Source organism: Cyrtonyx montezumae, unplaced genomic scaffold, assembly GCF_038088225.1.
Source record: "Cyrtonyx montezumae isolate F1298 unplaced genomic scaffold, pur_monq_1.0 scaffold_4, whole genome shotgun sequence".
Taxonomy (NCBI): domain Eukaryota; kingdom Metazoa; phylum Chordata; class Aves; order Galliformes; family Odontophoridae; genus Cyrtonyx; species Cyrtonyx montezumae.
The window spans coordinates 8,213,260-8,229,311 of record NW_027072045.1 but is presented as its reverse complement, the minus strand read 5'-3'; the positions used below and the strand labels follow the sequence as shown (position 1 = coordinate 8,229,311).

General features: G+C 35.8%; 1 protein-coding gene across 4 annotated transcripts in view; it reads left to right on the top strand.

Annotated features, from left to right (window-relative positions):
* Window positions 1-16,052, top strand: part of VTI1A (vesicle transport through interaction with t-SNAREs 1A) — a 250,660-nt gene that overhangs the window by 149,811 nt on the left and 84,797 nt on the right. For 2 of the 4 annotated variants that reach the window (XM_065746653.1, XM_065746654.1), the window contains one exon: window positions 4,201-4,262. In XM_065746653.1, the coding sequence (XP_065602725.1) occupies window positions 4,201-4,262 (62 nt within the window). Of the gene's footprint in view, window positions 1-4,200; window positions 4,274-16,052 lie in introns of all 4 variants that reach the window. The other 2 variants (XM_065746655.1, XM_065746656.1) reach the window with 1 other exon arrangement.

Genomic DNA, 16,052 nt, shown 5'->3' with positions numbered 1-16,052 from the left:
TGTAATCACCATCTGCAGCAAAGCCCTTAAAAAGTGTCTTATAAGGGCTCCCCCAGGGACTCACCCTGAAGTCACCAAACACACTGTTGCAAGCAAGCTTTCTGTCACTGCTACCACAGTCAGATCTCCTTTCTGTTCTTTGAAGGATATATTATGTCCATTGCAGTGACTTCTTGGACTCTATGGAACAAAGTTCATATTTTGATTTAGCTTATAATAACTGATCAGCTGCAGCTCTTTGTAAATGCAAATGCTAATAACTGCCTTATGAGGACGCGTGCAGTATTACCTCCTTTTCTCATTGTCACATGAGTAAAATCAACATTTCTTTCTCTGTTCTAGTTTCCTATACTGCTGCTCTGTCACTGTAGTCAAAAAGGTATCTGTGTCATTTCTAGCTTATGTTGCCTCCACAGGGATCATCTTTACTTTGTAGATTTTAGTTAAGATGCCCAATAACCCATCCCAACCAACTCATACAACATCTGTGAACCTCAGTCTCAAAGATTTGACCCTTTGGCTCTGATCTCTGCTCACAGAGTTTCAGAAAGATCTTACCAGCCCTGCTAACTCTCCCAGAATCAGTTGTGACTGCATCTCAGCTTTTCTGTCCAGGACTCATTGATCAGATACTTTCTTGAGTATCCAATTTTGCCAAAGCTAAGCCATCTCACAGGCCTCTATCTGACAAATGCCACTTAAGACAACTCCCTGATCTGTCCCAGGGAGTTTCTTTACCTGGATAGCTTTGATTGGTGAAGCCCCATATGACAGTTTTAACGAGGCATTTTCTGTCTGCTGTACCAGCTGCTTTTTAAAGTTCTGGGCATGAGCCACTTTAAAACATTAAGTATAACTAAATCGTTAAGTAAAAGGATTGTGAGCATTTGCCAAGTGTTGTTCAGGCAAATTTGTGTCATTTCCCTTTCAGTCCTCAATTGCTCATGACTGGTAAGCCAGGGATGCCTTTCAGTCTGGACAAATAAAACCTGAGCAGTGAAGATGAATAAAATGCATCTCTTTCTGCTGAATCAAAAAATCCTCATGAAAGTTAGAGAAAAAAAACATAGTTCTGGGAACTCCATATACACAGTTTGTAGCATAAACTTTGCATTTCTGTGCCTTCTGTGTGAAAAGCAAATTTCTTCAATGGAAAAGTTAAAGAGTATTCCAGGGAAGTGTATCCAATCACAATTCAGTAAAAGATCTCATAAGTGGGAGATCTCAAGTTCTGAGATCTTATTGTGTGCCACTGTTTTTCTGGGGGATTCAGAAGAACGCATCTGTTTGTAAATTCAAATGTAAAGTCAGGGATGATCTTGGATAACTGTGCAAGTTTTCCATTTTGTGGAGGTTTTTTAAGGACCAGGGCAAAGGGTGTTTTATCTGTGTGTAATAACTTTACACTGAATACATTTAAGCGTTATCCTTTCAGCTGGGGAACATATTTGTCATCTGAAAACCTGGATACGGTGATCAGTTCTTAGCAGCTGAATTTTGTAAAAATTAGAGAATTTTTCTTATCAGCAAAATTTAACTGAGGCACTGTTTGTAGAGTTTGGTTAAATCTACATATTTTGAGTATTTCTGTCTGCAGAGTAAAATGTTTGAATGAAAAGAAAAGCAAGAAATAACTATTTTTGGAAACAAATTAAGATGGTGTCCAGGGGAAGCTACATGTTACAACTTCCGTAAAAGAGGAACTCACTAAACTGTTTCTTAATTTTTTTAAACCAAATAAAAGTTCTTCTATGGAAGCCAAAGAGATTAAATACGCTATGCAGGACTCTCAAAGATTTTTTACAAAATCTCAGATCAAAATGTATTTTTAGGTAGACATGATATCGCCATATGCATCTTGCTCATCTTCCTTCGTTTTTTCTTCTTATTACTATTTTAAAAGCTTTCTTACACACCATGTAGATTGGTCATTATTAATATTAAACCATCTTTCAAAAGGCTTTTACTGCAGCAATGAAGTGCCATTATATGCTGGTTTGGAGTTTTGCCTACTTCCAGTTCTTTGGCTTCTGAAGTGCACTGGTATTGGTAAAGACCTGATGGAATAATTACCATCAGATAATCCTGTTTTAAATGAAAACAAACTTACAGCTTGAAAATGTTTATGGTTTTTTGTTTGGTTTTTATTTTTTTAGTGTTCTCTTGGGATGTAGCTAGAGGTCTTCCAAGTGTGTGTGTACATTTGTTTCTTTATTTGCATTTCTTTGCTTACTTGGTGGCGTATTTTATTTTTGTTTTTTTTTATTGCCATAAAAGTATGAGGTCGTCTTGCTTAGAGGACTTTATGAAACCTCCAAGCTTCAACTTCCCCTACGAACTATCAGAACTGATTCTAACTGTCAGGTGGGATCCTGCAGCAAGAGAGGAAAGTTAGGATCAAACATATAATGGTAAAAAGGAGAGAGCTACTTTTCTGTGAGAATGGAAGAGAAGCCCCAAGTGTTAAATGCATCTTTATGAATAATAAAAGACCAATTTAAAGCATACATTTGCGCTTCAGATTCCCTTCTAGCACAAGTAAGAACTTGGCTTTCTATGAGCCTTTTAAAAATTGTGGTTTTTTTCCTCTTACTTGTGTCCAGCTGGGCTAAGCAGCTTATCTGGAGCTTGAATTATCTAGATGAATTAGGAAAAAAGTGAGAGAATGAGCTCCCCAGAACATGATACTCATCTTTGTTCCATCATGCTGCATAGTTGTCAAGCTCTGGTCTCAGTGCAAGCCTTCCCACTGAACACAATTGGTTGGTGTCATCCCATCTCAGCTTCTGCTTGGTATTTCCTTAATACTTTTTTCAAGGACAAGGAGGAAATTGATGCATAAAGGTTATGTGTCTCATTGGTTGCAACTAGTCATTTCAGTAATCAGCATTAAATCTGGTAGCAAATATTTACAATATTAGGGTCCAGAACTGCAACTGCTTTTAATATTGCTGCTATGCGTATGTTCAAGATATAATTGTGGTTTGTTATGGTGAAGGTGATTTGTTATTGGAAGGCTGCCACTTTTCTTGGCAGTGTTACTGTTTCGATGTATTTATAACACAAGATTCGTTTTGTCTTCTGCAACAAAATTTCTTCAGTAATAAGGCAATGATTCAGATAAACCTTTCCATCTGATTTGATAATTAAAAGGTAAATATTCAGCTTTCAAAAGGAGAAGGTTTTTATGTGTTTCATTTGCCTGTGTTTTGAGGCATGCTAGAAATGGTGGTTCCTGCTATTTTGGAGTAGACAATAATTATAATATCCCTTATATTACATTTTGATGTCTCCCAGGTTCAGAGATCTCTACATAGTCCAAAGATATCTCTGTTAGCTACCAGCAAAGAGGCAAAGAAAGGAAAGAAATGCTATTCTTTCTGTGCACCGTAGCTTATTTCTAGACTACCTTTTGTGAGATATTAACAAGCACAAAAATAGAAGCATTTAATTCTTTTCAAAGAAATTATTGTTCTTTTCTAGTATGAATTTCATTTTCTATATAAACATTCTCTTAGTATCCCCAGTTTTGAATTCCATTCAGTTGTGGTTTTACCTATTCTGCACAAAAACATTCTGAACATTAGAAAAATACAGCTAATTAAGTTAAGCTGTCCATGTAGCTTTCCTGTGTCCTATTAAAGTATTAAAAACACTACTGTAAGGTCATCACAGGTTTTTTATTTAAGGGACAATGTGATTGTATTTTTTAACACAGAATCAGTAAAATGACACTGTTCTGTATTATTGCTTTTTCTTTAAACAGATGACTGAAAAACAGTGAAAGAACTGTTTGGTTTTCCTTTCATAAAGCATCAGTAATGCTGCACATGTCTGTCTCTTCATCCCTTGATGCACTCCATAATCTCCATCACCAGTGTACATAGCGCACCTCAATGGGAATTACCATTACATACAGCAATCTCTCAACACATTGCTTATAAGGCTTTTCCTCTCTATCCCAGTTTATCTTTGTTGCTCAGCGTCTTGTCTTCCACAAGTTTCGTCTCTAAAGTTTCATCTCTGAAAGTGAAAAGCAAACAAAACCTTTTCAAATTTCAGAACTTTGGTGGCTTTCTTACTTATGAGTTTGTTGTAGAGCTGTGGGCTCAAACAAGCCCACAACTGACAGCAGAAGTCTGTGTTCTTTAAGTGGCATTCATATGACGACTAATTTTAACAGAACTCTTTTCCTCCCAGCTTAGAGAAACAGATGCAAACCTGGGAAAGAGCTCCAGGATACTGACAGGGATGTTGCGAAGGTAAGGCCAAGGTAGGGACACCTCCACTCATTCTTTTTTTTTTTCCTCTTTCCCTCTTTGCCTTTCTTTTTACTTTTGATTCAGCCTTCACGTTTTGCTGACTTACCTGACATTTTTTACTCAGACTGCTATGTAGAATTACTTCAAATGAATTGTGGTAATGAAGCAGGCAGGTTAGATAGAAGGCTTTATCACAGCTATGGAAAAAATTTTCTGTAGCCTGAGGGATTACCCCTTGCTCAACCATTTCACATCTTTGTTTCTTTGTATTGGGCATTTTTGGTCTGTTCTAAAATTAAGCTTTTTGATGGTGGTTTCCTGTATTCATTTTTCTCAGTATTCTCAGGATTTTCTTTTCTTTTTTCTTTTTCTTTTTTAACCTGTTAGATTGTATGTAAGAAAGTTTATAATTTTTTTGCAGCTATATGAATTTATACACAGAGAAAATGTTAAGGTGATCAGTTCCATATGAGTCAATGGAGCAGGCACATTTTGCAACTGCATGTTTTTAGCATGTTGGATTCATGGTTTAGATGGTATGCAAATTGTCTGTGGCATTGAAGCTGGATGATACAGAAGGAAAAATATTGCAACATCCTAAAAATCTGTGAGGGATTGCAGTGCAGGAGTCACTCATGAGTACTATCTTCCTGAAATGTTATGTTAGTACCTTCCCAGACAGATTTTTTGTATTTGTGGCATCTCTGGATATGTCCTCTTTACACAGTGAGGCAACACTCAAACTTAGGTATAACGTCCATGTTTCTGCATTCTTATTCAGCTTCCTGATGAGGAAATGAATCTTTCTAATAGGTGATGTTGTTCAGTGATACAAAAATACAGTTTTAAAGGAGTGTATAGCATCCTCAGAAGAGTTCAGTATGAAATTACTCTTCTCATGTGCTTTTACAATGCGTGTCTGCTTAATTCAATTAGCTTTTTTTTTTAAGAGTAAGTTTTAGCATAGTGGTAGATTTATCATTTATCTTGGAAAACGACCAAACCAGAATATATTAAGTTGTCCCTTAGTGCAAGCTTTATCTCTTCATAAGTCTCTTCAGACAAATGTCTTTGTTAGTGCCTGGTGTACCCAGTTGACAAAGGTTGAAAGGACTGAACCCGATGCCTTCATTCCACAGATTTCTTACAATTCCAACTCCAAACTGCAGCATATAAAATTCTCTTATTAAGAGTAATATGTAAATGACACGAGCTAAATTCAAAATCCATGGAGAAAGAAAGTGGCAATTGAAAGGGATGGTTCAGTGCCTGTAGACAATCAAAATAAAATAAAAAAAAAAAAAAGAAAGAAAGAAAAGATAGAACCCAACCCAAGTCTCCCCAGGAAGGACCCTGCGACATGAGCTGTAACGAATATTCTGCATATGTCTCCATTTTGTCAAATCTCATTAAAGGGGTTTCTTGCTTTATGTCAATTGAGCTGTCCAAAAATCATTCATCATTTTAGTGTAAAAAAAAATCATGCAGTTATTTAAATAATATCATATTAATGTTAAAGTTCAGCTGTCATTTAATAGTATGGCTTAATCAGACATAGCATTTAGGAAAAATAGTTTTTTCGAGCTTTACTTGGCTTTCAGGTTGGCAGATTCAAATAAGGATTTATGGGTTTCTGAACCAATGTATTCTTTCCATGTTTATGCTTGAGGTACCTCAGCCTTTTTTGCAGCACCCTGTAGTCTGTTGTTTTCAATAAAATAAAGTATCTCCTCATATTGTGTTTGAATACATTTGCAAGTAATTTGGAGAAGCTGAAGCAAAAACATATGCTGTAACCTTTGACTTTGTTTTGTGTTTGGGAATCACAGTTAGGAGTCCCAGTTTATAAGTGTTCCATAAACCACATGAAAAATATTATCTCTCTGAAATATACTTGGTTTCTTGTTTTCAGACAAAGGGATTATGCAGTCAAAAACTAAGATGGCATGTTTCCGTGTGTTAAAAAGGCACTGAAGTTCCTTTTTCTTTAAATAAAATACTGAGCTGACTCACCCATCTGGATAAAAGGAAGGTTAGGATTTAGGCTCTGTTCAGGTGAACGTGTCAAACGAAATGCCTTGATAAAGATGCAGCTTTTGGTAGAAGATTCTCAGGATGTTTTGTAAAAACATGTAACAGATAGATCCAAGGTGAAATTGATTTGCACTATGACTGTTGACTAGAAGCATTATCCCTGCCTCAGCATCACCCCAGTGTTGTTTATCACAAGAATAATCATGAAATACAAAACCCAAGAAATCTACTCAGATAAATACAACTGTACAAAAAATAATTAGCACAGATTGGCAGTGTTGTCCTAATTTTGCATACTTCAGTAACTGCCACACAATGTTTCACTTAATTACTGGAACCAATAAAGAAAAATGCTGGAGGACTATTCTTCACATCATTATCATACAGAAAAGGTAATGTTAAGCTGAATGTTGCTCAACTTAGTTACTGCTTTTGTAATATGTATCTTGTTATATAGTTGAAATTGAATGTCAGACTAACAGTCGGTGCATCAATACCAAACTACTTCTATTTTTACTCTCTGGGAAAGGTAAAACAGCAACTCTTCTGAGTCTGGACTAACATATTAAGAGATTAGATATTTAAATAGGTAGGGTTCTTAATGAGAACTAAATTATTCCCTTTGTAAAAAAGCAAAATTCTCTGGCCTTGTATTTGTGGGTAAAAGTTATGGAGATAAGGAGTGAAAATGGGGATAAGATTTATTAGCTGCTGTAGGTCACAATAGAAATCACTGATCGTACAAGGAGAAGTCTTCCTATCCCTGTTTGGTGGTATAGCAACTTAAAGTAGCCACATTTATGTACTAGACTTTATCTCCTGGTATTTTATGTATGTAGGTAAGGAGATTTTTCTAGCAAACTTTTTAAAATATTCTCACTTTGAAATATTTCTAATGTTCTTTATGCTTTCCTGTAAAAAAAAAAAAAGAAAAGAAAAAAAAAGAAAAACCCTACTGAGATATCTCTAAACTAGAATGTTCTACTTACTGCACCTCATTACTGGGATAATATCAGCATGTTGATAATGTCAAAACATTAGTAATTTCCTTCTACATGAATCTAGAGCTGTGGACGTCCTGGTATTTTGACTCCTTTTCAGAGTGGTAAGACTATTAGAGAAACTCAGGATAGTTTCAGTTACAGAATTTTAAAATGATAGATTTTAAGAAAAGAAAATGGCATCTTCAATGCAGTGTTGCCATCTCAAACATCTATGCTTTTGCCTCTACACCAATGTGAATTAGGGTGTGCACACTGTGTTAAAAATTTCATTAGATCTGAATCCTTATTGCATTAGCAAATAAATGCTTTCTATTTCCCTAAAAATTGCAGAAAAATGTGATAGAATAATATCTACTGATCTCCAGAATGATATTTTATTCTGTCATGCTCAATAGGAACTTTTTATGCCAAAAATTCTCTTCTGATCTTCAGGTTTCAGAACAACTTAGAAGACCATTTCTGAGTTAGCAGTGATGCTTTGAAAAGCTCATGAACACTTCTGCTCTTATGAAAGGGTTTTCTAAATATTGATTTCAGGTAGGACAGAGGCATTATCTTTGGCTGAGAGAAATGAAGCAGCAAGTGTTCAGCTGTCAGGTGACAAATTATATGGCTAACCAACAGGTGCATGACCAATATGACTGCAACCAAAAACAAAGAATACCTACCTCTCCAAGCTAGTTCTAGTCAAGTTCCATTATTCTTTAAGAGTAGTGTAACTTCCTGCACTACTTCTAGTCAAATTTCCTTTAATTATTGAACTCTAATGAAGTCTAGACACCAGTTATTTTCAACATCTCATAGAGTTATATGGGAATTGGAGGGAACCTCCAGAGGTCATCTAGTCCAGCCTCCTCCTCAAAATGAGTCTAATTAGAGCAGAATGCTCAGAGTTTCTCCAGTCAAGTGCTGAACACCTCCAAGGTTGGAAATACGAAAACCTTTCTGGGTAGTCGGTTCAAGAAATAGCTGAAATACAGAATTTTTCCAGATATCAAATGGATATTTCCCATTGTCCCACTTCTGTCCTTTGCCTCTGGTCCTAAGCATAAGTATTCAAAACAAGAATGTTTTAGAATTGACTTTCAGAGGAAATTCCTTAGTGTCAAGTACTTTGACTCTACCCTCTAATCTGGTGGTATGACCATTTAGCATCTGATGTACAATAATTATTTTATTTGCTTACTCATTCTCTTGGAGACACGAAGAGTTAATTATGGTCTCTCTATCTTCTTCCTTGAATACAAAGCCTGCATTTCTATACATAGAGGATTAGCCTGTCATCTCCATGTTAAAACAAACTGAAACTAATACCGAGTGTTATCACTTTTTCCTTATTTCCTTACTGATTTCTGTTTCCATCCCACATATTTTCATATTCTGAGCTAAAGCTTATCTCAGTATCAGTCATACCAGAGCACAACTGCTGAATACTGAGTGAAGTTGAACATACAGTTATATTTGCCTTGTTTTCATGCTAATAGAGAAATTATTCTTTCTAGCAGGAACTTTGTGTATTTGGTCTCAAGCCAAAAGTATTTTGCGTAGAAAAACTTTTTGGTACATAAATGTTTTTCTATTTTTACTTCAAGATGCATTTCTACAGTGAAAAATGATTGAATGGTAAATCCTTTTGCAGCATGACTGCTCCATGTTAAATATTTACAGCTGCAACTGTTTACTTCAGTAATTTAGACCTTGATTCAGAAACATATTTAAGCATATGGTTAACTTTAATCAGAGAGGCAATTCTCTTAACTTAAGGAACACTGAATAAAGGAAGAATGAGTAGCAGAACAATTGCGTGTCATCTCTTTGGGCAGTACTGCTTTTACAGTGCCCCTTGGCCAAGGCCTATTACAGAGCAACCCTGTCCATGATACTGCTATTTTTAAAATATACATTGGGCATTTTAGAGCATACTGTCAGTGAAAGGATTTATTTTAAATCACGTTTTCCACTTTTAACCATTTAATATAATTATTTATTATTATAGCGTTGTACGTGTTTGTATTTTAATATGCAGCTAATCTTTATCACTTACAAAGTGTTAAATCTTTTAATCAGAAAACCATTAAGCTGTGGTGGAACTGTTAATCATAAGATACTCTTTGGATAGGGAACATACACTTTATCAGCATTAATTAGTACTTGGTTCTTCTTCACTTTACCTCTGGCTTTAAAAACGAAAGAAAAAAACCCACAATTTTTGTTGAAATGTTGGACAAAACATCTGGAAAATGTAAATGTAGTATCAGCAAAATTCCCAAGAGTAAGCATTCTTCATTGTTAGTAGTCTGAACAGAAAAGATGAAATATACCTCTAGATCTCAATGGCAGGAATTTTAAAATAGCATAGGACGCTGAGTTCCCTGTTTTCAATGTGTAAGGTGCTTTTTTTTTTTTTCCTTTAATAGTCATTTAAGAACCATTCTATAAATGTTGCCCATCTTTCTTGGGTAGTGATCTGTATGTTGTTTCCAAAATGCTTTTGAAAAATCAGTCTTTATTTTCATTCAGTATTAGAAATACTTCCTATTCATGTTCCGTGGAAGGTGTAGCAGTCTTTTGAGCTGTTCTGTAACCACCAAAGCTATGGCAAGCAGTGTACCTGGAGAATACCAAGAACTATACTGAAGATACCGAATGTCTCATAGCAAAGGCATAATTTCAACACTGCAAGCACGTACTGTGATTAGTTTAATGACACCTTATCCTTTGCAAACCTTCAGCTCCAGCAGCCTGAGTGATCCAGAGTTAAGTTTACTTTAGACCTCGAAAAAGAAAAGGAGCATAATGATTGATCTTCACATTTTAATAACTTCAATGAATAGGATAAAATAGAGCCAGTGCTTTAATCTCCTTATGCCTAAGCACAATCTTAGAAGGATATGTCCTTCATTGACTGAGTTAGAAGCATTTATTTTGTAGCCTTGTTTTATTTTTCACATTTTTGGAAGGCTTTATCCATGTGTCACGCTGCCTACACAAAGTCCATTATGAGCAAGTCTCCCTGCATTCTTCAGACAATATTTCTAATTCTCTTTTTTTCTTTTTAAATTCGCAAGCTCTTGTTCTGCCCTCACCATTCTCTCTTTTCTATCATCTGGAATTACTATCTCATTTGGCCTCCTCTCTACTTGTGTCCAGCTGAACAGCTGGAAGAAGCATTATCTTAAGCACAGTTGTCTTTCTGCAGGAAAGAAGGGTCCCAATGGATAATTATCCAAGTTAGTCCTATACTGCATATACCAAGAATGTAATGCATCGTAATGGGTTAAATATCATGTAACCCTTTGTGATTGTTCTCTGTATTGAGTTATGTTGACTATCATTAAGCAACTACAGCCTTAAAAGGTTCACAGTACTTTGTGTCACGAGTGAAACAAAAGGCATTTCACAGTCAGCTTTGACATGTTTGAACCACAATAGATGTCCCATGACATGCTTTCATGAGAAGGCAAGTCTCGTATCAGCATAATCAGTGCAGTGCTTTCTAGCAGTAGTTACAAGCAGTTTCCAGTTGGATGAGTTCTCTCTGACACGATACTGAGGAGGAGTGAAAGTGGTGAAAATTTTTTGAATGTGGTCAGATTGTTTATGTGAAGCAGAGAACCTGTTAGCCAAAGCTGACACTGGTAATTGCTGAAATAACTGGTGACAAGTGACAACTCCTCAGAAATCAATGAAGGCAAGCTTCTTAAGCCCAGCAGAAAATTGAGGTTTGTGTTCTTAAGACTACTCACCCTATAACTGTCAAAGAGTAATATATGCTGGAGTTTACATATTCCATTTACTACAATTGTTTAAGCTGTATATTTCTGAATTTAATGTTTTTTCATCACAGATTTACATGATTGTCTTGCTACATGGGTCATTTCACTTTAGTCCACAAACTTGCCAAAAGAAGAAATACAATCATCTTGGGAGTGATCTCTGAAAATTTCTTCCCTTTGTGTTAAGAGAAAACTGACCGTCCCTGTTTCAGTCCTGACAGATATTCTTCTGGCCTCTTCTCCAGCTAATGAACATTCCTTCTCTTCTCAGTCAAGCTCTTCCAAGTTTTCCCTAATGTATAGCCCAAGTCTAGCTTCCTGGGTAGACAGCTTTTATGTACTGGTGCGTTTGAGATTTTTGTGCTCTGTCACAGCCTTGCCTGTTAAAACCTATGACTTCTGCTGTGGAAAGAAATTTCTGCTGAACTTTTGGAGAATTAAAGAATACAAATAATAGTGTGCAAACTCAAATCACATTTTCAAGTTTTCATCAAGTCAGGCTTTCTGTTAAAGAGCAGCTAAATGCATAGGTATCAGTGAGCTTTGCGAATACAGACAACAAAATAAAATAGTTCTCGTGATACGTTTCTAAATGAAAAGAAGACTGTGTGCTCAGATGAATAAAAGTAATATTTGAAACTTAAACAAGATTGACAAAATGCAGAGGTTAAACACATTGTGGCATTTCTAAATGTTTTAAGAAAAAGGTAATAATGTTGTCAAACAAACGTCAGAGTTTGTGTTTAACTTCTCCCCCCTTTCCCATACACACACTAGTGTTTCAGGCCGATCTGGTATTTGGAAACAAATGGTGGGAATGGGAATTGTTTTGCCTTCCTAGACTTCTGGCAGTTCTCTGCAGGAAACTTTGTTAGTTTTTATCAGGTGAAGAAGTTAGTTTTCACATTCTGTGTTTGATTTCCAGTAGCATTTGGCACTTCTCTTCCCACACTTGATAGAAATTATGGTGGCATTTCTCATTAAAAAAAAAAAAAATCCATCTTTCCAGTATGATTCTGATTACACGCAAAGGAATTAATCTTTAAATGAAGACATCAAACTGATTTACAGCTGTCATCATATCAGGATCTTGTCTCTATTAATTCGTCTTCTAGATTAGATCATTTTCCATCCAGCTTTTCCTATGAGGTCAGAGTTTTGACTGTCCTCAGGAGGCATAGGTGCTTAAATGGCCAACATCTGCAACAAAGGAAAACTCTGGATTTGCTGAATACAATTTTTGTTCAAAGTTAATCACTAAAATTCTACCACAAAATCTACTTAACTGAAATTGAACTTACAAGTCACATGTGTGAATAGTTTGGTCATCTATAGCCCTGCTACTGAAGGAAGATTTTTTTGTTTGTTTGAGCAAAATAAATTGGGGTGGGGTCAGAGCTGTTGCCATTTTACAAAGAACACCATAGATGATGACTGAGAAATCAACAGCTAAGGAAAAACAGAATCAATTAGAGTCTGCTGCAGATGAATTAGCACTGCTGTGGGACAAGGCCAAAAATGAAGTAGAATTCATGTCCTTGTGTAGCATGCACTGGTGTTGTATTGGTCCTTTAAAACTGCAAAAGAAATGTTCACACGTTGCTAACCTGCTGAGCATCTGCCTGATGAATAGCAAAATCGTGAGTTAGGATGTGTGGTCATACAATGAGAGATTGTTTAGTCTACTTGGTAGTAAAAAGGGTGAAAATTTTCTAAACTTTTCTGTGTCTTATATGTAACTAATATGGAATGTTTGAAGCTAATCAAGAAAATTGATTTGAACAAAATGAAAATGTCAGGCAAAAAACTCACATGCACTGAAATTTATGTTCTCTGTAATATTTTTATACTTCTAAGGTAATTGATTTAAAATCAATGACATTGTTTCAGATATATCTAGAATAATATAAAGGAGTGTCTTTTGAAACCTGCCTGCTACAGTCAAACTTGTATATTTTAATTGTTAATACTTTTAGATTCATAATTATTACTCCAGTTTTAAGATCAGTTTATTAGTTTTTTTCTTTGAAGACTTGAAAAAATATTTAAGAAATTTGATTAGTTAAGGGCTATGGTTTGTTAGTATTATTTTAATAAGTTAGACCATGTTTACTGCTGGAAATTTCATGAGGTGGTCTCTGTATGTGCTCAAAGTGACACAGAGCAGTGGATCTCCGTAATGAAGGGTTTTGACTGATCTATTGTAGTATTTGTGCATGAGCACATTTGGATTATTTTGCTTCAAATTTTGTCCAACTGCATGTTCTTAAGAACTGTTGATGTACACAGTTGTGTATGCAAGAAGCATTAGTATTTTCTAGTTTAAAAACGTAACAGAAGAGTTTTTCACTAACCTGTATGCCTTCTGCAAATATTAAAGAGTTTTCTGTGAGTGTTAACATGGCATGCAGGAGCTCACTACATATCATTTATTTCCCAAAATCTTTTGTTTAGTTTGCACATTGCTGTACTAACTAAACTGTAACCCAGAAGGTTTGCATAACATTTGCAAGTTTGAGCAAAATCATTACCTTGTCCTGTTCAGTAGATCTGCTTATAGTTGGAGACATGGATATTTTTCTTTTGAATATGCTTCCAAAATGGCTCCCAGTATTATTTTTGCACCAACTGCCTGCCTTCCTCCTGATGGAAATAGTTTATGATTCTATAAGTTTCTATGACGTGCTTACTATGGCTGTACATAATGCGTGTAAATAGAGAATTGTTTGAGAAACGTGATTCTAAGTGTGCTCGGTCTTGTGGAGATGGTGAGAAGCATATGGTCTACTTTATCCATACAGAGAAACTTCCTTGTTGCTTTCTGTCACCGCTGTATATTTTCAAATGCAGTTTTCAGTGTGAATGGCACACACGTGTTGATTGTGAAGGTAACATTCTTTCAGTACAGCCTTAAACTAATTACTCTTAGTGGCAGTGGGGGTTTGTACCTCAGTTGTGAACTGCTATTTATACTTCTACACCAGCACAAAGCAATGTTTCACGTTACTAGTTTACCAGACTATTACACCATTGTGTTTTAATCCACCGTAGGTGGGTGGAGAATACGAGCCATCTGTTTTATTTAATGATATAATCAGTAAACAATATATGTACTTTACACATTTGGTCATTAAAGATGCCCATATTGTTTGACCCTGTATTTACATTGTAAATTGGTGTATTCACACATCAGCTCTTTCTGATTTGAAAGGCTTGCTGTGTTCCTGAGATGGTACAAAGCAAGCTCAGTAACTGCTCGAACCCAGTGCAGGTGGTCGAGCTAGTTGCTACACAGATCAAAAGTCAAACAACTGTGAATCTTCCTTTGAAATGACATTTAGAGAAACAAGGCTGGTCTTATCTTCACAAACAAGGGAGAGTTATAGATATACATCATGAAGTTATGAGAACAAAGCAGGGTTTCATAATCACTCTGTATCAGAAAATCCAGTACTGCAGACTTTTGTGAAGGCATCTCTCAAATATAAAGACCCTCTTATTACAGTGGAAAAAATTTTGAGAAGAGAGTCTGAGTTATTAAATATGAGAATGTTCAGCAATTTCAAAACTTTGGAGACAAGAAGTAACCTGCTCACTCTGAAAACTTGGTTTATTGTCAGCAGCACTTAAACAGAAGAAAACAACTGCAAAACCCAATCTTATTCAAGAGGTAGAGGGGAATTAATTTGTTTGTGTGATCTAAAAGGAAAGGAGACCTCTTGAGGTTTCAGTTTTCCTAAAATACCCTTGGCAAGTGACAAAAAAATAGCCAGCAAAGTACATTGAAAAGTCACTGATAAGTAAAATCTTCTAGTTTGTTGGAACTTTTTAAAGAGATGGAAGAGAATAGAATTCTATATGAAAATTAAAACAATAATGTCAATTTTATTGTTTTACTTCACAGCTTGTGCTCCAGAAGCCTAGAACATAAGGCATTTTTTGGAGGACTCAGGTTGCACATTAGCTCGTGGACTGCTTTTGAACCTGACTGAAGTGCTTTCTGAGTGCTCCATGATGCTGACTTTCTGCTGTTTGATCTTGCACCCAGGACCATACCTGTAGCTTCTGCTTCCATTGCATATCCAACAGCCTTAAGTAGGCAGTGTGAGAGCACAGTGTGGCAGGGGTTGGTGGGTCTCCAGTCGCTCCTATGGAGCTACATTAATTGATAGCAACTAAGAATCTAACCCATTTACCTGAAGGCATCCATACTCTGCATCTCCATTTTGGAGAAACATAAGTTCATAAGTTCATAAGTTCATAAGGTTGGAAAGGACCTATAAGATCATCTAGTCCAACAATCCTCCTATCACTATCTCTACCCAACTACTAAATTAAGTCCTTTAGCACCTCATCTAAACGCTTCTTGAACAGCGCTAGGGATGGTGCCTCAACCACCTCCCTAGGCAGGCCATTCCAGTGCCTGACCACTCTTTCAGAAAAGAAAAGAAATGCTTCCTGAGGTAGTGTTTGCACCTATCAAGTAAAAAACAGTTTGCACCTATCAAGTAAAAAAGTCCGTGTACTAATAAAGTGTGCGTTCACTTTCCAGTTAGTATTACAAATATGAAGACATTGATTTCTGAGTCTTTAAATTGGTTTCAGAAGCAAGCTAAGTATATTGTTTTTGTTTTAATCCTGGGGAAAGAGGAAAAAATGAAATTTATTTAATAAGACTTCTTTATGTTACCACCAATTTTAGATATAAAGTATTTCAAGAGTGTGAAGGATGAGAAGATGAAATATATAATTCTATTAGCCTTTATTTATGTTTTCAAGACATACTATAATTTCATGGTTAAAATATTTAAAACAAAACAAGATTCAGCTATTTGTTGCCTTTTTATAGTCCTTTCATATCTGTAGTTCCTATAAGTTGAATGTTAAACATTCACGTATTTCTGTATGCTTCCTTGTATATTACCTTCTGATTTTGAGATGGTCATCACTAATACATTTCTAGTCTTGCAAAGGTA